The 24,429-nt window shown below is 44.9% G+C and overlaps 1 protein-coding gene across 1 annotated transcript in view; it reads left to right on the top strand.

Moving 5' to 3' along the window:
• Positions 1 to 24,429, top strand: part of LOC126232183 (pancreas transcription factor 1 subunit alpha-like) — a gene marked incomplete at its 5' end in the record, with an annotated part of 100,025 nt that overhangs the window by 5,561 nt on the left and 70,035 nt on the right. The window contains one exon of the mRNA XM_049942475.1: positions 3,103 to 3,283. Within this exon, the coding sequence (XP_049798432.1) occupies positions 3,103 to 3,283 (181 nt within the window). The remainder of the gene's footprint in view (positions 1 to 3,102; positions 3,284 to 24,429) is intronic.

The raw sequence follows: 24,429 nt of genomic DNA, 5'->3' as shown, positions 1-24,429 counted from the left end.
GGGGAAGTGGCAACAAAACTGCTATTCACGCTGGTCCGTAGAATGTACGAGTCTGGCGATATAGCATCTGACTTTCGGAAAAGCATCATCCACACAATTCCGAAAACGGCAAGAGCTGACAAGTGCGGGAATTATCGGAAAAGCGGATTAAAAGCTCATGCAACCAAGTTTGCTTACAAGAGTAATATGAAGAAGAATTGAAAAGGAAATTGAGAATATGTTAGAGGACAATCAGTATGGCATTAGGAAAGGTGAAGGCACGAGAGAGACAATTCTGACTTTGCGGTTGATAATGGAAGCAAGACTGAAGAAAAATCAAGACACGTTCGTAGGATTTGTCGACCTGGAAAAAGCGATCGGCAATGTCATAAGTCCCCTAGAACTTAGAACAACTTAAACCTAACTAACCTAAGGACATCACACGCATCCATGCCCGAGGCAGGATTGGAACCTGCGACCGTAGCAGTCGCGCGGTTCCAGACTGAAGCGCCTACAACCGCTCGCCCACCCCGGCCGGCACGCGTTCAGTAATGCTTTCATTTAAAAATTCCCGCACTTCCAGATGGCGGTGCCCCATCAAGTCATTCGAGTCACTCTCCAACTGTGGCAAAAGAAAGTTCTCAAGCCTATAGAGATATGTGCTTCGTGTAACAGTGTTCTTGGCAAAAGAAAAATAGAGCACACACCTTTTCTCGTGAAACTGCACAAAACACATTAAATTTTGAGGACTTCTTCTCATGTTGTACGACTTCATGTGGTTGCTATGAACCCAATATTCTCACATTATGACGGTTCACCTTTCTATTTGAATGGAATGTTGCCTCGTCATTTTTACTATGGCGGATTCGTTCGACGTCTGTGTCAGACACTCGGGGACGGCCCGGCGATTCGCCTTTACACGAACAACCTGTTTTCTCGGAATTGTTAATGCCATCGTCTAATGCTCTCTGCTGTAGGAGGTTCCACACCATACTTAGTGCGTAAATCACGCCGAACAGTTATTACTGACTCGCACTGCGGAAAACGCAAACAAAAAACGATTTCTGTTGCCCCGACACCATTTTTACTAGAACTGAAGTGGAAACCATTTAAAACTCGAGAGTTGCCTCTTTCCAATAGTACGTTGTTCACGCACATAGCCGGCCGGAGTGGCCGAGCGGTTCTAGGCGCTACCGTCTGGAACCGCGCGACCGCTACGCTCGCAGGTTCGAATCCTGCCTCGGGCATGGATGTGTGTTATGTCCTTAGGTTTAAGTATTCTAAGTTCTAGGGGACTGATGACCTCAGAAAAGTCCCATAGTGCTCAGAGCTATTTTATTCACGCACATATCTCAAATAACATAAAGGGCTTTTTTTTTTCTTAAATCGAATGATTCTTTTCGATACACCCTGTATATGTCCCCAGTATTTCCTGTCCAGTTTTCTTATGTGAGCACGTGAAATAACTTCAGTGAGCTCTTGTTTCTATGGTGGAATTATTTTCACTTTATTAAGTTAGTTATTTGCATTTTTTAAGTGAGCTTTTAGCTAGGAAAAATAGATTCCTATAAGTAATGGCTGAGAGCTGTTTAATTTGTTAGTGTGATGTTGTTAATGAGTGACCTTTGTAGTATTGCTGAGAACTCCCCTCCCCTGTCTCCTTTAAGTTTGTATCTTTTCCTCTCTACGCCCCCCCCCCCCCTCCTCTCTGCCTCTCTTTTAACTGCGTCCTGTAAGTATCTCTCCTTCTCTTTCTGCCTACTTCCCCTCTGTTGTCTCTTTCGCCCCTCTCTGCCCCTCTACCTCCCCCCCCCTCTCTCTCAACTCTTCCCTTTAAGTCTCCCTCTCTCTTTCTCTCTGTCTCTCAATTCTCTCCCTCTCTCTTTCTCTCTCTCTCAACTCTTCCCTTTAAGTCTGTCTCTTTCTCTCTGTCGATTTCCCCCATCCTCTCTCTCTCTCTCTCAACTCTTCCCTTTAAGTCTCTCTCTTTCTCTCTCAATTCTCTCCTTTAAGTCTGTATCTCTCTCCCTCCCCCCCATTCTGTATCTCTCTCAACTCTTCCCTTTAAGTCTCACTCTCTCTTTCTCTCTGTCTCTCATTTCTCTCCTTTAAGTCTGTATCTCTCCCCCCCCCCCTCTCTCAATTCTGTCCTTGTTGTGTACATAGTTCCGTGTAGTCAGCGCGTACACAAGTTTCCCACTAGAGCACGCCCCGGTAAGCACAACAGCGGTGTCTTAGAGACGGACCAAATTCTGCTTCCACCGATCCGCGTATTAATATGTAACGCAGCCAATGAGATTGCTGCTAACGTAGAACCTTTTCTCCTCGCAGATCACACTCGCGCAGTGATACCTGAACACTCGAGGTATTATAACGATTAGTCAGTCTGCATTAGTCTGCACCAGTCTATAGTCAAGTTTCAGTCTGCGCCTAATAAGATTACCATATTCCTGTGCATAGCCATGAAGATAAGTGAATAGACACTTTGTCAAGTATCAGAGATATGTGACAATAAGATTAACGTACCAAGACCAAAGCAACTTTAGATTGTCAATTGTAAATAGCATCCAGAATCAAGTTAAGTAAGGTTTATGATTGTTATTATTTTAATAAATGTGTGTGAAAATTAATCAGGTTCTGTTCAAAGTTGGTCACCGTCAATCTACTACTCTAAGCGTGCATGTGGCATTTCTATCGTCTGACCTAACGGCAGAAGATAAACACGCGACGATAAGACCACGAGACAGATCGCTGACACTCGCCTACTTCGTTAGAGCGACAAGTCAAATAATCTGATGGTGTGTGTACCGAAGGTCTTACAGTACGCACACCACGCTCCTTGAACTCTGCATCTCTCTCTCTCTCTCTCTAACTCTTCCCTTTAAGTCTGTCTCTCTTTATCTCTGTCTCTCAATTCTCTCCTTTAAGTCTCTCTGTCTCTCTTTATCTCTGTCTCTCAATTCTTTCCTTTAAGTCTGTATCTCTCTCCCCCCCAGCCCTCTCTCTCTCTCTCTCAACTCTTCCCTTTAAGTCTCTATCTTTCTGTCACTCAATTCTCTTATTTAAGTCTCTCTATCTCTCTCTCTCTCTCTCTCTCTTTACATTGCAGAAATCTGTCGGCAGGTGGACACGCTGAAGTTGGCCATCGGCTACATCAACTTCCTGAGCGAGTTGGTGGCGTCGGACCGTGCGGGGGCGGCAGGAGGCGTCGGCGGCGGCGGCGGGGGTGGACTCGGGGGTGGCGGCTTGCGCGGCGTGGGCCACGGCCCGCTGCGCGATCAGCCCAAGAAGGTCATCCTCAGGGGTCCGTACACAGCCTACCTCACTCTCACATGCAATAGTTTATATCCACCTGTCTCTGTTATCCCTTTCACTGCCAATTTCATCAACATAAACTACGTTGTTCCACAGATCTTTGCAAGTCTCAAACATTTACGATGTATATAGAGTAAGAGCGTGCAAAAGTTTAACAGGACGTAGAGGATGCTCCACTGAAGAATTTGAAGTGGGAACATGGGGTCGAAAAAACCAGCTTAAGGAAATAATAGGAATAAAATCACATTACTGTGTACATCTTAATTAACATTACCAGAATGAGATTTTCACTCTGCAGCGGAGTGTGCTCTGATATGAAACTTCCTGGCAGATTAAAACTGTTTGCCCGACCGAGACTCGAACTCGGGACCTTTGCCATTCGCGGGCAAGTGCTCTACCATCTGAGCTACCGAAGCACGACTCACGCCCGGTACTCACAGCTTTACTTCTGCCAGTATCTCGTCTCCTACCTTCCAAACTTTACAGAAGCTCTCCTGCGAACCATGCAGAACTAGCACTCCTGAAACAATTTCATATCAGCGCACACTCCGCTGCAGAGTGAAAATCTCATTCTGGAAACATCCCCCAGGCTGTGGCTAAGCCATGTCTCCGCAATATCCTTTCTTTCAGGAGTGCTAGTTGTGCAATGTTCGCAGGAGAGCTTCTGTAAAGTTTGGAAGGTAGGAGACGAGGTACTGGCAGAAGTAAAGCTGTGAGACCCGGGCGTGAGTCGCGCTTCGGTAGCTCAGATGGTTTGCCCCCTGAAACAAAACGTATGGCTCCTCATCCAACGAATCGTGGGCTTTTACCTTCGTGCCCCGCCAACGACGGTAACCCCGGATTTCCTGTTGTTGCCCCAGACATTTCACTACCCTCTTGCTAAGCACCATACCATAATCTGGTTTCGAGGACAGGCTTTAGAATATCTCTTTCAGAGTGGTCCGCATACGGTCCTTGACTTCTGGTATAAAGTTGTGACCGCGCATAGCACGCTCACCCGAAATCCATCTTACCGACAAACTTTTGCCGGTTTTCTCCGCAGCGTCTTCCTTGACCCCCGTCAAAGTTGGGGTGTACCATGCCTACCTGTCACATGATGCAACACCCTTATCCACGTTCTCATGCATCGACCAAAAACAAAAACAAACTAAAAAAAATGGAAGAAGACAGAATATGTTATATTTTGTTGTATTTAATGTTTTTCATTTTAATATTTTTTTGTTTAACTAACAGTCATTTGTATATGTTTCAATCGTACCTTGAAGAACTCTTGCATAGTGAATATATATGTACTTTTAGTTTGTTCACTAAAAATTATAAAAAAGAAAAAAAAAAGATGGTAGAGCACTTGCCCGCGAAAGGCAAAGGTCCCGAGTTCGAGTCTCGGTCGGGCACACAGTTTTAATCTGCCAGGAAGTTTCTTAAATAACATTAGTTACAGTTAACTGCAAATACTATCACTGACACAATGAATGCACCATTTGTACGGTATCTACTGACGGGCATCAACCTCAATGCAAGCACGACATCGGCGAACACAATTCTGACGCACCCTGACAAATATCCCTGGTGCGTTTCGAGTCACGTCACAGGCTGTCCAACTAATTCCGTCTCTGCATCCACTGGATACTTCACGTATTCTCACAGGAAATAATCAAGGGGTCTCAGGTCAGGCGACTTCGCAGGCCATGGAATAAGACCTCCCCTTCCAAGTCAGCGAGCAGGAAATATAGCTTTGAGATGGTTGCGCAGATCCACACTGAAGTGAGGATGTGTACATATCTTAGGTGTCGCGAAACAACTGAAATCACTTAAGAAAGGCAAGTCTTCCAGTCCAGATGGTATTCCAGTCAGGTTCCTTTCAGAGTATGCAGCCACAATAACGCCTTTCTTAGCAATCATATACAACCGCTCACTTGACGAAAGGTCTGCTCCTAAAGACTGGAAAGTAGCACAGGTCACACCAATATTCAAGAAAGGAAATAGGAGTAACCCATTGAATTACAGACGCATATCATTGACCTTTATTTGCAGTAGAATTTGGGAGCATATACTGTACTCGAACAGGCCGGCCAGAGTGGCCGAGCGGTTCTACGCGCTACAGTCTGGAACCGCGTGACCGCTACGGTCGCAGGTTCGAATCCTGCCTCGGGCATGGATGTGTGATGTCCTTAGGTTAGTCAGGATTAAGTAGTTCTAAGTTCTAGGGGACTGATGACCTCAGATGTTAAGTCCCATAGTGCTCAGAGCCATTTGAATTTGTACTCGAACATTATGAATCACCTTGAAGAAAATGACTTATTGATACATAACCAACACGGATTCAGAAAATATCGGTCTTGTGCAACACAGCTAGCTCTTTATTCCCATGAAGTAATGAATGCTGTCGACAAGGGATCTCAGATCGATTCCATATTCCTAGATTTCTAGAAGGCTTTTGATACCGTTCCTTACAAGCGACTATTAATCAAATTGCATGCATATGAAGTATCGTCTCAGTTGTGTGACTGGATTCGTGATTTCCTCTCAGAGAGGTCACAGTTCGTAGTGATAGTCGGTAAATCATCGAACAGAACAGATCTGGCGTTCCGCAAGGTAGTGTCATAGGCCCTATGCTGTTCCTGATTTACATAAATGATCTAAGTGATAATCTGAGCAGCCCCCTTAGATTGTTTCGAGATGACGCTGTAATTTGACGTCTAGCAAAATCATCAGACGATCAATTTTAATTACAAATTGATCTAGAGAGAATTTCTGTGTGGTGCGAAAAGTGGCAATTGGCACTAAACAAAGAAAAGTACGAGGTCATCCACATGGGTACTAAAAGAAATCCGATAAATTTTTGGTATACGATAAATCGCACAATTCTAAAGGCTGTCAATTCGACTAAATACCTAGGAACTACAATTACGAGCAACTTAGATTGGAAAGACCACATAGATGATATTGTGGGGAAGGCGAAACAAAGACTGCGGTTTGTTGGCAGAACACTTAGAAGATCCGACAAACCCACAAAAGAGACAGCCTACATTACACTTGACCGTCCTCTGCTGGAATATTGCTGCGCGGTGTGGGATCCTTACCAGGTAGGATTGACGGAGGACATCGAAAAAGTGCAAAGAAGGGCAGCCCGTTTCGTGTTATGGTGCAATAGGGGTGAGAGTGTCACTGATATGATACGCGAGTTGGGGTGGCAGTCACTAAAACAAAGGTGCCTTTCTTTGCGGCGAGTTCTATTTACGAAATTTCAATCACCAACTTTCTCTTCCGAATGCGTAAATATTTTGTTGACACTCACCTACGTAGGGAGAAATGATCATCATGATAAAATAAGAGAAATCAGAGCTCGAACGGAAAGATTTAGGTGTTCGTTTTTCCCACGTGCCATTCGAGAGTGGAATGGAACAGAAGTAGTATGAAAATGGTTCGATGAACCCACTCCCAGGCACTGAAGTGTGAATTGCAGATGTAGATGTGCACCGTCATGTTGTATCTACCTCCTCTCACGAACAGCCAAGGGTTCGTCCTCCATCGACTCAGGTACAACTCTCTGCACGAACCTGAAGCACAGGTGGCCATTGAGACGGCGAGGTAGAAGATATGGCCCAATGAAATCTTCGCTTACAATGATGGCCCAGATATTCGCACCAGAACGTTCTTGATGGTGTGACCCAGAGAACAAAAAACTATTCTTGGCAAAACCTAGCGCTGATTTTGTCTCTAGAAGACACTCAGCAGAGAGAACTCATTTAGCACGCGTTAGGGGGCGCAACGGTAGCTTTTCCGACTGCAGAAAGAGGGTCATATGTTCGATTCCTGGAAAAGTCATACATTTTTTACATGAAACACGAAAAAAACTATGAACTGATTGCAGCAGTTGCATCGATCGTGGGATGTACTGTATATAGCTTCACTTTAACCTTACTCTGAGAAATGGACAACAATGCACTCACTTTGCGAACAAAGAATTCGCTTTTTTGGAAACCATTGCTAGTAGCGAAGATATCACCATACGCCGACAGTACAACGAGGTGTAGAACGATGCAGTTCTGTGTGCGGAGAGATATAAAGCGTGTACAATATGCAGGGGATGCAAACATAAGGGCTGAGGTGTTTGCGAGTGTATACTGATGCCAGTTTCTGAAGCAGACTTAATTCATCTTTATGTAAGATGACCAGATAGGAAAAGTTTAAACAATAAGGATACTAGCTGGACAGTGCGAAGATGAAAAAAAAATTGTTTCTAATAAAGTAAAAAGTGAGAGGTCACATTAACTAGAAAATACCTTTTTTAACATAACGTTTGTGAACAGTAAATCCAAATATAAGCGCATGTGAGCAGAAAGGAGAACACAAAGATATTCTGTTTCTGAGAACTTTTAACATTGCAGTGCGTCAGCAATCGTGAATAATTTAATGATTATAAAGAATCCGCATCGATTGCAAACAGGAACCGGATGTTGACCTACGTTTCGGCACTGATAACCACGCCTTCTGTGGAACACACTAAAACTACAAACTGACTAAAGAGACATTGCCCAACATTAATACAGAACGCCCAAAAGGGAAAAAGACTCACATAAAATGTAAAATAAACGGTACGTCTGTACCATGTCAGCAGCTGTACTCAGCTGCAACAAAGGAACGCACGTGTGCGAATTGAGAAATCATCTTCTTCCATGTGATTGACACAAAATGTGTTACGAAAGAGATCCTATGACCGGGTCATAGGCGCAGGAAGTTAATGCGTGTGTATGTATTATGTCCTAGCTCGAGGACTATTTTATAGAACTATAGAACGTGGATAGGCTGAAACTATACAGGGTGAGTCACCTAACGTTACCGCTGGATATATTTCGTAAACCACATCAAATACTGACGAACCGATTCCACAGACCGAACGTGAGGAGAGGGGCTAGTGTAATTGTTTAATACAAACGACAGAAGTATGTTTTTTAACACAAACCTACGTTTTTTTAAATGGAACCCCGTTAGTTTTGTTAGCCCATCTGAACATATAAACAAATACGTAATCAGTGCCGTTTGTTGCATTGTAAAATGTTAATTACATCCGGAGATATTGTAACCTAAAGTTGACGCTTGAGTACCACTCCTCCGCTGTTCGATCGTGTGTATCGGAGAGCACCGAATTACGTAGGGATCCAAAGGGAACGGTGACGGACCTTAGGTACAGAAGAGACTGGAACAGCACATTACGTCCACTTGCTAACACCTTTTTATTGGTCTTTTTCACTGACGCACATGTACATTACCATGAGGGGTGACGTACACGTACACACGTGGTATCCGTTTTCAATTACGGAGTGGAATAGAGTGTGTCCCGACATGTCAGGCCAATAGATGTTCAATGTGGTGGCCATCATTTGCTGCACACAATTGCAATCTCTGGCGAAATGAATGTCGTACACGCCGCAGTACATCTGGCGTAATGTCGCCGCAGGCTGCCACAATACGTTGTTTCATATCCTCTGGGGTTGTAGGCACATCACGGTACACATTCTCCTTTAACGTACCCCACAGAAAGAAGTCCAGAGGTGTAAGATCAGGAGAACGGGCTGGCCAATTTATGCGTCCTCCACGTCCTATGAAACGCCCGTCGAACATCCTGTCAAGAGTCAGCCTAGTGTTAATTGCGGAATGTGCAGGTGCACCATCATGCTGATACCACATACGTCGACGCGTTTCCAGTGGGACATTTTCGAGCAACGTTGGCAGATCATTCTGTAGAAACGCGATGTATGTTGCAGTGCTCTCCGATACACACGATCGAACAGCGGAGGAGTGGTACTCAAGCGTCAACTTTAGGTTACAATATCTCCGGATGTAATTAACATTTTACAATGCAACAAACGGCACTGATTACGTAATTGTTTATATATTCAGATGTGCTAACAAAACTAACGGGGTTCCATTTAAAAAAAACGTAGGTTTGTGTTAAAAAACATACTTCCGTGCATTTTTTTTATGGTTTGTATTAACCAATTAAACTATCCCCTCTCCTCACGTTTGGTCTGTGGAATCGATTCGTCAGTATTTGATGTGGCTTACGAAATATATCCAGCGGTAACGTTAGGTGACTCACCCTGTATATGTGGGATAGCAAATTCCACGGATGGTAAAAACGCACGCACGCAGGACAGACAAAAAACCATCAGCTAGACCAGGCTAAAAATATGGGGGATGGATAACCCATTTTTCAGTTACTTGGGGTCGGTGATATTATTTGACGACTAGGCTTGGATGAGCGTGTAAAGTTACTATATTAAATTATAAGCGCTGTTGACTAGAAAAGGGTCAAATTAGTATGACAGGCTGAATGCAACTGGGTGAAAGGACGTACGTGGCCTTCACCGCCCTTAATATCTAATGACTGACAGAGGTCATTTTGAAAAGTGCTATCGGATATGTAGCAAAATAGTGTAAAAAGAACCTAAAGCTAAACTAGTTTCTTAAAATCAGGTACTTGACGTACTGAACCGTGAAGCTTAATCAAGTGAGGTCTGTGAACGCATACAGCGTGGAACAAACTACCTTCATGTGGTTATCCGCGCCGAAACCTAGGTCAACATTCGGTTTCAATTTGCAATCGAGGCGGATTCTTTATAATCATTATTGTGTTTATCACCGGTGTGGCGAAGTTTTGTAATTACGATGTGGTTTCCATAGGAGACGACTGTCGAGTCGTTTTTCTGATAAGTTAAAATGTTCTTTCGTGTTACATTAGAACCAGCGATATATAGGCATCATTTTACAAAATTCAACGGTTTATCCATCTGAGCTACCGAACAATTGAGGTGCAGTTATAGGTGAAACGACAATTTTCACTAGGAGTTTAATTTCGTTGACTTACGCTATTGCCGCGCGGGATTAGCCGAGCGGTCTTAGGCGCTGCAGTCATGGACTGTGCGGCTGCTCCCGGCGGAGGTTCGAGTCCTCCCTCGGGCATGGGTGTGTGTGTTTGTCCTTAGGATACTTTAGGTTAAGTAGTGTGTAAGCTTAGGGACTGATGACCTTAGCAGTTAAGTCCCATAAGATTTCATACATAATTCAACACTTAACGCTATCCTTCGCTGCAGCGGTGGGAGAGCATATCTTGGAGGTAAATTAATGTTAACTTGACAGTGCAACACATTTTAATTAAGTTAATGAACTGGTGCGTCGACGTTCTGGCATTTTGCCTGAGCTATGCTACCACATTTCACCCATCTTCTCACTCTCTGGAACGCTCAAAGACAACGTTTCAGGAGTCTTTATACAGGGTGTTTCAAAAATGACCGGTATATTTGAAACGACAATAAAAACTAAACGAGCAGCGATAGAAATACACCGTTTGTTGCAATATGCTTGGGACAACAGTACATTTTCAGGCGGAGAAACTTTCGAAATTACAGTAGTTACAATTTTCAACAACAAATGGCGCTGCAAGTGATGTGAAAGATATAGAAGACAACGCAGTCTGTGGGTGCGCCATTCTGTACGTCGTCTTTCTGCTGTAAGCGTGTGCTGTTCACAATGTGCAAGTGTGCTGTAGACAACATGGTTTATTCCTTAGAACACAGGATTTTTCTGGTGTTGGAATTTCACCGCCTAGAACACAGTGTTGTTGCAACAAGACGAAGTTTTCAACGGAGGTTTAATGTAACCAAAGGACCGAAAAGCGATACAATAAAGGATCTGTTTGAAAAATTTCAACGGACTGGGAACGAGACGGACGAACGTGCTGGAAAGGTAGGGCGACCGCGTACGGCAACCACAGAGGGCAACGCGCAGCTAGTGCAGCAGGTGATCCGACAGCGGCCTCGTGTTTCCGTTCGCCGTGTTGCAGCTGCGGTCCAAATGACGCCAACGTCCACGTATCGTCTCATGCGCCAGAGTTTACACCTCTATCCGTACAAAATTCAAACGCGGCAACCCCTCAGCGCCGCTACCATTGCTGCACGAGAGACATTCGCTAACGATATAGTGCACAGGATTGATGACGGCGATATGCATGTGGGCAGCATTTGGTTTACTGACGAAGCTTATTTTTACCTGGACGGCTTCGTCAATAAACAGAACTGGCGCATATGGGGAACCGAAAAGCCCCATGTTGCAGTCCCATCGTCCCTGCATCCTCAAAAAGTACTGGTCTGGGCCGCCATTTCTTCCAAAGGAATCATTGGCCCATTTTTCAGATCCGAAACGATTACTGCATCACGCTATCTGGACATTCTTCGTGAATTTGTGGCGGTACAAACTGCCTTAGACGACACTGCGAACACCCCGTGGTTTATGCAAGACGGTGCCCGGCCACATCGCACGGCCGACGTCTTTAATTTCCTGAATGAATATTTCGATGATCGTGTGATTGCTTTGGGCTATCCGAAACATACAGGAGGCGGCGTGGATTGGCCTCCCTATTCGCCAGACATGAACCCCTGTGACTTCTTTCTGTGGGGACACTTGAAAGACCAGGTGTACCGCCAGAATCCAGAAACAATTGAACAGCTGAAGCAGTACATCTCATCTGCATGTGAAGCCATTCCGCCAGACACGTTGTCAAAGGTTTCGGGTAATTTCATTCAGAGACTACGCCATATTATTGCTACGCATGGTGGATATGTGGAAAATATCGTACTATAGAGTTTCCCAGACCGCAGCGCCATCTGTTGTTGAAAATTGTACTACTGTAATTTCGAAAGTTTGTCTGCCTGAAAATGTATTGTTGTCCCAAGCATATTGCTACAAACGGTGTATTTCTATCGCTGCTCGTTTAGTTTTTATTGCCGTTTCAAATATACCGGTCATTTTTGAAACACCCTGTAGATGCATTTGTACAGTATCGCACTACACATCATTTGTAACCCATTTACCGAAAAGTAAATTCCAAAACAAGACATCAGCTGTGAATTAGCATCATGACAGTGACGTCACAGGCATCGCATGACTCCAATGGAGCGTTTCAGCGGACTTTCAAATTATCTGAATTTCATTTTCGTTTTTAGAAAAGAATACTGAAATTTAAGAGGGAAAAAAGCATGTTATGAGAATAAAATGACATAAAGACAGTTACCACAAAACAGTCGGCGCACAATGGTTCAGAACGGCGTAATCCCTGGCCAAAAGTCGAAAAGTGTGAATAGTAATTCCAAAATTTCCAATTTCCAATTGTTTTTCAAAATTTTGTTTTATGTCCCGTGTCAGTTCATCGAATTTAGTGTCAAATTTCCCAATGTCACGTTTTAAATTGTCATTTTTCTTGTCTAAAGCGTCAAATCTTTTGTCTAAAGTGTCAAATTTTCTGTTTTGGTCACCAAGTAACTTAAGAATCTGGTTGAGCATGTCAGAGTCCTGTGTCTTAGTTTCGTCATTTTTTCGTGTCTGATTGATGTCTGGTTCTGAAGTTGACGTTGTCAATGTCGCGTTTTGTCGCGTAGTACTCACTCTCCATTTGCCTGTATATCTGTTTAAATATAGGGGTTGTTGTCTTAATCGGTCCGGTAAAATTATGTCTTGAACATCCTCACTATTAAGTTCAATATTCATTTGACTGTCGGACATATTTGGAATGTGTCACTTTCACTAAACTCGTCCGCGGAAACAATTTCTACGCGTCTAGCGTCCATCTTGCGGTTTTCGTAATTAATTGCAAATAAAATTTTCCAATGGCAAAAAAAAATTTAAAACATGATATGATGAAATCTGAAATTTCTCTTATGGAAATTGATATTTCTATACGATTTTTAATTAGAAATTGAATTATTAAACTGGTACTGAAATTTCCCTCTCACAAAGACTGTGAATATGCTCTTCACTTGTCATTTGCAATAATAGTAAGTCAATTTTAACTACAATTTGGAAAAATAATTTCGAAATAAATGGATCGGAATAAAGGAAGTACAGATGGCTGCTTGAAACTGGAAAAAATGTAAATTTCTGTACTTACCAATTTTTTTTTTTTTTCTTCTTCTTCTTCTTCTTCAGTCTTATGTTGCAAATGTAGCGTCAGATATACACTCCTGGAAATGGAAAAAAGAACACATTGACACCGGTGTGTCAGACCCACCATACTTGCTCCGGACACTGCGAGAGGGCTGTACAAGCAATGATCACACGCACGGCACAGCGGACACACCAGGACCCGCGGTGTTGGCCGTCGAATGGCGCTAGCTGCGCAGCATTTGTGCACCGCCGCCGTCAGTGTCAGCCAGTTTGCCGTGGCATACGGAGCTCCATCGCAGTCTTTAACACTGGTAGCATGCCGCGATAGCGTGGACGTGAACCGTATGTGCAGTTGACGGACTTTGAGCGAGGGCGTATAGTGGGTATGCGGGAGGCCGGGTGGACGTACCGCCGAATTGCTCAACACGTGGGGCGTGAGGTCTCCACAGTACATCGATGTTGTCGCCAGTGGTCGGCGGAAGGTGCACGTGCCCGTCGACCTGGGACCGGACCGCAGCGACGCACGGATGCACGCCAAGACCGTAGGATCCTACGCAGTGCCGTAGGGGACCGCACCGCCACTTCCCAGCAAATTAGGGACACTGTTGCTCCTGGGGTATCGGCGAGGACCATTCGCAACCGTCTCCATGAAGCTGGGCTACGGTCCCGCACACCGTTAGGCCGACTTCCGCTCACGCCCCAACATCGTGCAGCCCGCCTCCAGTGGTGTCGCGACAGGCGTGAATGGAGGGACGAATGGAGACGTGTCGTCTTCAGCGATGAGAGTCGCTTCTGCCTCGGTGCCAATGATGGTCGTATGCGTGTTTGGCGCCGTGCAGGTGAGCGCCACAATCAGGACTGCATACGATCGAGGCACACAGGGCCAACACCCGACATCATGGTGTGGGGAGCGATCTCCTACACTGGCCGTACACCACTGGTGATCGTCGAGGGGACACTGAATAGTGCACGGTACATCCAAACCGTCATCGAACCCATCGTTCTACCATTCCTAGACCGGCAAGGGAACTTGCTGTTCCAACAGGACAATGCACGTCCGCATGTATCCCGTGCCACCCAACGTGCTCTAGAAGGTGTAAGTCAACTACCCTGGCCAGCAAGATTTCCGGATCTGTCCCCCATTGAGCATGTTTGGGACTGGATGAAGCGTCGTCTCACGCGGTCTGCACGTCCAGCACGAACGCTGGTCCAACTGAGGCGCCAGGTGGAAATGGCATGGCAAGCCGTTCCACAGGACTACATCCAGCATCTGTACGATCGTCTCCATGGGAGAATAGCAGCCTGCATTGCTGCGAAAGGTGGATATACACTGTACTAGTGCCGACATTGTGCATGCTCTGTTGCCTGTGTCTATGTGCCTGTGGTTCTGTCAGTGTGATCATGTGATGTATCTGACCCCAGGAATGTGTCAATAAAGTTTCCCCTTCCTGGGACAATGAATTCACGGTGTTCTTATTTCAATTTCCAGGAGTGTAGTTTTCAATCCAAAATTTTTCTTTCGCGTCCGTGCAAATTATTTTATGGAACGTTATCCTTTTCCCTTTTTTTTTACCAAATTAATTTCCTCAGCATGAAAATGAAAATTAACACGAATTAATAACAGGGAAAACAATATTGTTGTAAATTTCATGCACTTAACATTACAATTGAAATGAATGAGACTTAGTCCAAATTCATTTTCTGATGCTATTAAGTGATTAAAATTAAATAAAATGTCCAAAATTTATAATAATTGCACTTGTATCAAATCCGGAGATTGTAAGTCCTGTCACCAGGACGCCAATTGTAGTGTTTCCTTACCTCGGGGTTCTGCCGTGAAAATATAAAACAGAAAATCTGATTGGGTTTTGAATTTTGGTGGAATAAGTTACGGATAAGGCGGACTTCGTATTACTGATTGAGATCGTGCTGTAATTTGACAGTGCATGGCAGACCGGGTCGGCAACACTACAAAAAGCGACTGTACGGAAATAGCATCAGAAACTAGTTGAAATTTACCTTATAATCTTGTTAGAAACGCAGTACTAATTACAATATAGTCTCCGTGGCTGTCCTCCTAATTTCTCTTGTAGGACGACCCGTCTTTCACCTTTCTGCGTCTGTTGAAAACTTCTTCAAGTTGTCACTGTCATGATTAATTTACAAATTTGGCGATAACCACCTCGAATCACTATTGAAACAACCTCGCTTTGTAATATAATTTTAATGTCCACGCAAAAGCACATTCAACACAGCGCTGAAAAGTACACGTCTTCCGTATGAAGACAAGAGAGAGAGAGAGTGTAATCAATTAGTTGTTAAAAACAAACGCCTACGCAAAAGTAAAAAAAAAAAGAACAAAATTATTTATAAAAATCGGTCGCTGGCGCAGCGCTCTTCTGCTTGCGCGATCGTGAATTATATCTTTGTATTGGCGGAGGCGCGGTAGTCAAGTACCATTACAATCTCCGTAACGCTTTCGCGATTACTAAATGATCCTGTAACGAAGCGCGCTGCTCTCCGTTGGATCTTCTCTGTCTCTTCTATCAACCCTATCTGGTACGGATCCCACACTGCTGAGCAGTATTCAAGCAGTGGGCGAACAAGCGTACTGTAAACTACTTCCTTTGTTTTCGGATTGCATTTCCTTAGGATTCTTCCAGTGAATCTCAGTCTGGCATCTCCTTTACTGACGATCAACTTTATATGATCATTCCATTTTAAATCATTCCTAATGCGTACTCCCAAATAATTTATGGAATAAACTGCTTCCAGTTGCTGACGTGCTATATTGTAGCTAAATGATATGGGATCTATCTTTCTATGTATTCGCAGCACATTACACTCGTGTATCGTGCAAATAGTAAACACAGGGCGGCGCACGAAATGTGTTACCAATTGTTTCTTTCATAATTTACGACGCACATTGGATATCCCGCTGGGATATCTACAGCAGTACCAGCAGAGCTTGGAAAAACAAATGAGTTACGAAATGACATGTAATTCACGATACTGCCGCTAGGAGACTAGTAAGCAGCAATGACTGACAATGGAAGACTCACGACACAGCAACGATCGGTAATTGTGTTACTTTTTTCATGAAACGAAAAGCCGTGTTGTGACTCAGAGGTATTTTCGACAACAGTTTAACACGCGATGGGTCCCTTGCAAGAAGATCATCCACAGGTTGTACGGTAAATTTGTACAGGAAGGAACAGTATTGGAAGCGAAGCGACCTCGGCCTAAGCCTGTTTGTTCGCCGGAGAATATTGAAGTGGTACGACTTGCTGTACGGAGAAGTCCCGGGAAATCGTGTAGAAATGCAGCAGTGCAACTGGGAATATCCAGCCGCTCCGTTCAACGCATTCTTAAAAGTGACCTCCATATGTACCCATACAAGATAACCTGTGCACAGAAGCTCACTGAAGAACACAAGCAGCAGAGACTACTGTTTGCTCAGTGGCCGGAGGATAGGGAAGAAACTCTCAACAACGTTTCGTTTTCAGACGAGGCGCATTTTCATTTAGACGGTGTGGTTGACAAACAAATTGTACGCTTTTGGGCCACTGAAAACCCACAAGTGCTTCACGAACGACAACATTATGCTCCGAGGATTACAGCGTGGGCAGCAATTTCCAGTCACGGACTTATTGCACCCTTTTTCTTTGAAGAAACTGTGAACAGTGAGCATTATTTGAGCATGCTTCGCAATAGCTTCATTCCACAGCTTCTTGCTACTGCCTTGCCCTTCAACACGCAGTGGTTCACGCAAGATGGAACAAGGCCACATACTGCAAACACTGTGTTGGAGTTTTTACACGAGCATTTCCACATGCGGATCATTTCACTCAGGTTTCCAGGTCGCTTCAATGGCGGACAAAATTAGCCCCCCAATAGTCCAGACCTCAATCAAAAAATGGCTCTGAGCACTATGGAACTTAACTTCTGAGGTCATCAGTCCCCTAGAATTTAGAACTACTTAAACCTAACTAACCTAAGGACATCACACACATCCATGCCCGAGGCAGGATTCGAACCTACGACCGTAGCGGTCTCGCGGTTCCAGACTGTAGCGCCTAGAACCGCTCGGCCACTCTGGCCGGCCAAGACCTCAATCCGTGTGACTTTTTTCTTTGCGGGTTCCTAAAGGAAAAAAATTTCCCGAAACGTCCACGTGATTTAACGGAGCTCAGAAGACTTATTCTTCAAGCTTGCAGTGAAATTACTCGAAGACATGTGCCGTAGGGTAATCACTAACTTCAGTGTTCGTTTGAAGGAAGTTAGGAAATCAAATGGTGGACATATTGAGCATGTGCTGACTTAGAACAAATCTCCATAGACGGCTCTTCATTGTAGTATATGTTCCTGTCAGATTGTATTGACGATAAAGTTTATATTCAAAAACAAAATGGTAACACATTTCGTGAGCCATCTTGTGTTTGCCGAATACGGCGCATATATCTAGCGTGCCATTGACATGTAAACACTATTCGACGGTTTCGTCATACAACACTAATAAGAACGGTAAGACTAGTATCGTCGAATCAAGCGAATGTGAATGATGTATTCCTTCGAAGAACAAGTCGATACGCTTCTCATTTACGGACAATGCCTACGAAATTCAGTGAGAGCTAGAGACTTACACGCTGAAGGATGTCCTCAACGTACTCATCCTACACGTCGCACATTTAATTATGTGTATGATAAATTGAGAACAAGGGGATCTTTAACGCAACGGAAATGTATCCGGGAAAGGAAAGTTACTAACGAGGAAATGGAAATTAGAACTCTCGCCACTTCGTTCGGGACCCTTGAGTGGTTGTTGTTGTTGTTGTTGTTGTGGTCTTCAGTCCTGAGACTGGTTTGATGCAGCTCTCCATGCTACTCTATCCTGTGCAAGGTTCTTCATCTCCCAGTACCTACTGCAGCCTACATCCTTCTGAATCTGCTTAGTGTATTCATCTCTTGGTCTCGCTCTACGATTTTTACCCCCCACGCTGCCCTCCAATACCAAATTGCTGATCCCTCGATGTCTCAGAACATGTCCTACCAACCGATCCCTTCTTCTAGTCAAGTTCTGCCACAAACTCCTCTTCAGCATTCTCCTGTAGCAGCACATTTTGAAAGCTTCTATTCTCTCCTTGTGCAAACTATTTATCGTCCACGTTTCACTTCCATACATGGCTACACTCCGTACAAATACGTTCAGAAAAGACTTCCTAACACTTAAATCTACACTCGATGTTAAGGGGGGTAGAACGTCAAACGGGCCCACTTGGAGCAACGAGGAAGGATTCAGAATTCACACTATTGCAGTGGTAGTTCGAAAACATACGAAATAATTTATTTTTTTACATATGGAATTTCTTCATTTTTTCACTTACTAATGGCAGCATTTGTTGCTGTAGGTACACTTTTCTTCATAAGTAAGAGAGATTCTTCGATGAATTTTGAACAGCATACAAACCCTACTTAAACGTTATGAAACTCTAGAATTTTCCAAATCTATTAAAACTGTTGTAAAAATTGAGGTAATTAACTATAAAATTTGTGTTGTTTCTAAACATGAAGTTTAAAATATAATAGTTCATTCATTTTTTCATAAATTAAATATATTGTAGAGTTTCATACACCTGTGAGTATGGTATGTATGCTGCGCAAAATTCATCTAAGAATCTCTCTAACTTATGAAGAAAAGTGTACCTATAGCAACAAATGCAGCCTTTAGTAAGGGAAAAAATGATGAAATTTCGCACGTAAAAAAATTTATTTTGTTATGTTTTCGAACTTCCACTGCAATGTGTGTGTATCCTGAATACTTGCTGGTGATGCTGACAAAGTTTTATGAATTTACACTCCTGGAAATGGAAAAAAGAACACATTGACACCGGTGTGTCAGACCCACCATACTTGCTCCGGACACTGCGAGAGGGCTGCACAAGCAATGATCACACGCACAGCACAGCGGACACACCAGGAACCGCGGTGTTGGCCGTCGAATGGCGCTAGCTGCGCAGCATTTGTGCACCGCCGCCGTCAGTGTCAGCCAGTTTGCCGTGGCATACGGAGCTCCATCGCAGTCTTTAACACTGGTAGCATGCCGCGACAGCGTGGACGTGAACCGTATGTGCAGTTGACGGACTTTGAGCGAGGGCGTATAGTGGGCATGCGGGAGGCCGGGTGGACGTACCGCCGAATTGCTCAACACGTGGGGCGTGAGGTCTCCACAGTACATCGATGTTGTCGCCAGTGGTCGGCGGAAGGTGCACGTGCCCGTCGACCTGGGACCGGACCGCAGCGACGCACGGATGCACGCCAAGACCGTAGGATCCTACGCAGTGCCGTAGGGGACCGCACCGCCACTTCCCAGCAAATTAGGGACACTGTTGCTCCTGGGGTATCGGCGAGGACCATTCGCAACCGTCTCCATGAAGCTGGGCTACGGTCCCGCACACCATTAGGCCGTCTTCCGCTCACGCCCCAACATCGTGCAGCCCGCCTCCAGTGGTGTCGCGACAGGCGTGAATGGAGGGACGAATGGAGACGTGTCGTCTTCAGCGATGAGAGTCGCTTCTGCCTTGGTGCCAATGATGGTCGTATGCGTGTTTGGCGCCGTGCAGGTGAGCGCCACAATCAGGACTGCATACGACCGAGGCACACAGGGCCAACACCCGGCATCATGGTGTGGGGAGCGATCTCCTACACTGGCCGTACACCACTGGTGATCGTCGAGGGGACACTGAATAGTGCACGGTACATCCAAACCGTCATCGAACCCATCGTTCTACCATTCCTAGACCGGCGAGGGAACTTGCTGTTCCAACAGGACAATGCACGTCCGCATGTATCCCGTGCCACCCAACGTGCTCTAGAAGGTGTAAGTCAACTACCCTGGCCAGCAAGATCTCCGGATCTGTCCCCCATTGAGCATGTTTGGGACTGGTTGAAGCGTCGTCTCACGCGGTCTGCACGTCCAGCACGAACGCTGGTCCAACTGAGGCGCCAGGTGGAAATGGCATGGCAAGCCGTTCCACAGGACTACATCCAGCATCTCTACGATCGTCTCCATGGGAGAATAGCAGCCTGCATTGCTGCGAAAGGTGGATATACACTGTACTAGTGCCGACATTGTGCATGCTCTGTTGCCTGTGTCTATGTGCCTGTGGTTCTGTCAGTGTGATCATGTGATGTATCTGACCCCAGGAATGTGTCAATAAAGTTTCCCCTTCCTGGGACAATGAATTCACGGTGTTCTTATTTCAATTTCCAGGAGTGTATTTGTAAAAGTATAGACACTGGAAATTAAAATGTCCTGTCAAGCCTCTCCTGGTCCAAGTCGGCCCGTTTGACGTCCTACCCTCCCTTAACAGATTTCTCTTCTTCGAAACTCTTTCCTTGCCATTGCCAGTCTACATTTTATATCCTGTCTAGTTCGACCATCATCAGTTAATGTGCTCCCCAAATAGCAAAACTCCTTTACTACTTTAAGTGTCTCATTTCCTAATCTAATTCCCGCATTATCATCCGACTTAATTCGACTACATTCCATTATGCTCGTTTTGCTTTTGTTGATGTTCATCTTATATCCTCCTTTCAAGACACTGTCCATTCCATTCAGCTGCACTTCCAGGTCCTTTGCTGTCTCTGACAGTCAGTTCGCGTCAAATCGTAAGGAAATCTGGCATGAGCCAGCGTGGTGTTGTTCATATTCTGCATCGCCATAAATATCATCCTACCATTTCAGTCTCCACCAAGAATTAACTGGTACGGATTGTATGCGTCTCATTAAATTCTGCCGATGGGCTCATCTTCAGATTGAGAGGGATGACAAATTTATTAATTTGATTTTATTTACTGACGAGGTTACATTCACGAACCATGGAAATGTTAATTTGCATAACATGCATTATTGGGCAACTGAAAATCCATCTTGCCTGGGGCAAGTTGCACACCAAAAACGGTGGTCAGTGAATGTATGGTGTGGGATTCTGCAGGACAGAATTATAGGCCCCTATTTCAGCGAAGGAAATCTTAATGGTGGGAAGTACACCACATTCCTGCAAGAAACATTAGGTCTGTTATTGGAAGACATACCTTTAGGAACAAGGAACAGAATGTGGTATCAACATGATGGGTGTCCAGCACATTTTTTGCTGATGGCTAGAGATGAGTTGCAGAGACAGATCGCAAATCGTTGGAATCGAGGCGGAAGAGATGTGTCGTGGCCGGCTCGTTCGTCAGACTTGACGCCTCTGGATTTTTTCTTGTGGGGAGTCGTAAAAGACATTGTTTATAAAGACGTTCGCCAGCCGCTGTGGCCGAACGGTTCTAGGCGCTGCTGCTACGGTCGCAGGTTCGAATCCTGCCTCGGGCATGGATGTGTGTGATGTCCTTAGGTTAGTTAGGTTTAAGCAGTTCTAAGTCTAGGGGACTGATGACGTCATATGTTAAGTCCCGTAGTGCTCAGAGCCATTAGAATCATTTTTATAAAGACTTTCCAACCACACCTGAGGATAAGCGAGAGAGAATTGTCAGGGCATGTGCTTCGATAAGTACCGAAGTGATAAGGAGTACCACTCAGTCCATGATAAGAAGATTGCAGCACTGTATTGATACCAATGGTCATCACTTGGAACACCTGTAAATGGACGTCCATGCAACCTTTCTGACCTTCGTTGACCTTCAAAGACCTTACTGTTACACAGCATTGGATTCGTCTCGATATCCGCTATCAGAAAATAAGTACCAAACCATAGCATCCCTTTTAAAAAAAAACAAAGTTGACGTTCATATCCCTGAAGCGACCCCACCTATCAACAAAAAACCGACGTCATATTATGGCATCCACTGTCCCATGCAACTTTTTTCCCCACAAACATTTCAGCTCCTGTCATAATTTAGGAGTTATTCTTGGCGCAATAGTTAGTGACTCAACCTGTACAAATGAAATCATTTCATATACTCCATATTCACTGTTGCAACAATAAAGCTCGATTGAATTGCAAACCTCAAAAAGGGTGTAGAATTTTTTTCCCCCCAGGAGTGGACATGGCAAGTCGTTTCTTTAAGATATTAGGGTTTGGGGTTAGGGTAATTGGTAGCGTGTAACAGTTTAGAATTTCTCTCCGTTTTCAGACTCTATCGACGTTATTTGATTTTCCGAGAATTATGTATCTACATCCATACTCCGCAAGCCACCTGACGGTGTGTGGCGGAGGGTACCTTGAGTACCTCTATCGGTTCTCCCTTCAATTCCAGTCTCGTATTGTTCGTGCAAAGGAGGATGGTCGGTATGCCTCTGTGTGGGCTCTAATCTCTCTGATTTTATCCTCACGGTCCCTTCGCGAGATATACATAAGAGGGAGCAATATACTGCTTGACTCCTCGGTGAAGGTATGTTCTCGAAACTTCAACAAAAGCCCGTACCGAGCTACTGAGCGTCTCTCCTGCAGAGTCTTCCACTGGAGTTTATCTATCATCTCCATAACGCTTTCGCGATTAATAAATGATCCTGTAACGAAGCGCGCTCCTCTCCGTTGGATCTTCTCTATCTCTTCTATGAACCCTATCTGGTACGGATCCCACACTGCTGAGCAGTATTCGAGCAGTGGGAGAACAAGCGTACTGTAACCTCCTTCCTTTGTTTTCGGATTGCATTTCCTTAGGATTCTTCCAATGAATCTCAGTCTGGCATCTGCTTTACCGACGAACAACTTTATATGGTCATTCCATTTTAAATCACTCCTAATGCGTATTCCCAGATAATTTATGGAATTAACTGCTTCCAGTTGCTGACCTGCTATAATGTAGCTAAATGATAAGGGATCTTTCATTCTGTGTATTCGCAGGACATTACACTTGTCTACATTCAGATTCAATTGCCATTCCCTGCATCATGCGTCAATTCGCTGCAGATCCTCCTGCATTTCAGTACAATTTTCCATTGTTACAACCTCTCGATATACCACAGCATCATCCGCAAAAAGCCTCAGTGAACTTCCGATGTCGTCCACAAGGTCATTTGTATATATTGTGAATAGCAACGGTGCTACGACACTCCCCTGCGGCACACCTTACTTCGGGAGACTTCTCTCCATTGAAAATGACATGTTGCGTTCTGTTATCTAGGAACTCCTCAATCCAATCACACAACTGGTCTGATAGTCCGTATGCTCTTACTTTGTTCATTAAACGACTGTGTGGAACTGTATCGAACGCCTTGCGGAAGTCAAGAAACACGGCATCTACCTGGGAACCCGTGTCTATGGCCCTCTGAGTCTCCTGGACGAATAGCGCGAGCTGGGTTTCACACGACCGTCTTTCTCGAAACCCGTGCTGATTCCTACAGAGTAGATTTCTAGTCTCCAGAAAAGTCATTATACTCGAACATAGTACGTGTTCCAAAATTCTACAACTGATCGACGTTAGAGATACAGGTCTACAGTTCTGCACATCTGTTCGACGTCCCTTCTCGGTAACGGGGATGACCTGTGCCCTTTTCCAATCCTTTGGAACGCTACGCTCTTCTAGAGACCTACGGTACACCGCTGCAAGAAGGTGATTTCACGGGAACCTGTAGCCTTGATTCGGCACCGTGCGGTCCTCCGCTACACAGCACAATCCCCCCGCCCCCCCCTCCCCCCCCCCCACTACGCAGTCACGCCACAATTGGCACCTTGTGGCGGCCGCACCTGTCGACGACAGGACGTGGATCCTATATTTATCACCGCGGGCCCACGCGCGACGGATGCGCCTGACTGCACACGCACAGACAGCCATATGGGGCCGTAGTTCGGACCTCGGCGCACCCCCGCTTTGTTCTTCCGGTCACAGCTGCTTAGTCAGTAATGAGGCGTCAGTCGCGGCTGCTACACGGAGCGCGACACCAGCTGTTCCGCAGCACGGTCGCCAGATTTTTTTTCCAAACAAAGGCGGCACTTTCTAGCTTACCTCGCACCTCTAAGCTGAACAAACTCGGGATGTTTTCGGAACTGATATCCCTAATGTTTTCTATACAGGGTGTTACAAAAAGGTACGGCCAAACTTTCAGGAAACATTCCTCACACACAAAGAAAGAAAATATGTTATGTGGACATGTGTCCGGAAACGCTTACTTTCCATGTTAGTGCTCATTTTATTACTTCTCTTCAAAACACATTAATCGTGGAATGGAAACACACAGCAACAGAACGT

Source organism: Schistocerca nitens, unplaced genomic scaffold (assembly GCF_023898315.1).
Source record: "Schistocerca nitens isolate TAMUIC-IGC-003100 unplaced genomic scaffold, iqSchNite1.1 HiC_scaffold_466, whole genome shotgun sequence".
Classification (NCBI taxonomy): domain Eukaryota; kingdom Metazoa; phylum Arthropoda; class Insecta; order Orthoptera; family Acrididae; genus Schistocerca; species Schistocerca nitens.
Note: the sequence above shows the minus strand (reverse complement) of the source record. Positions and strands in the feature narration are given on the sequence as shown.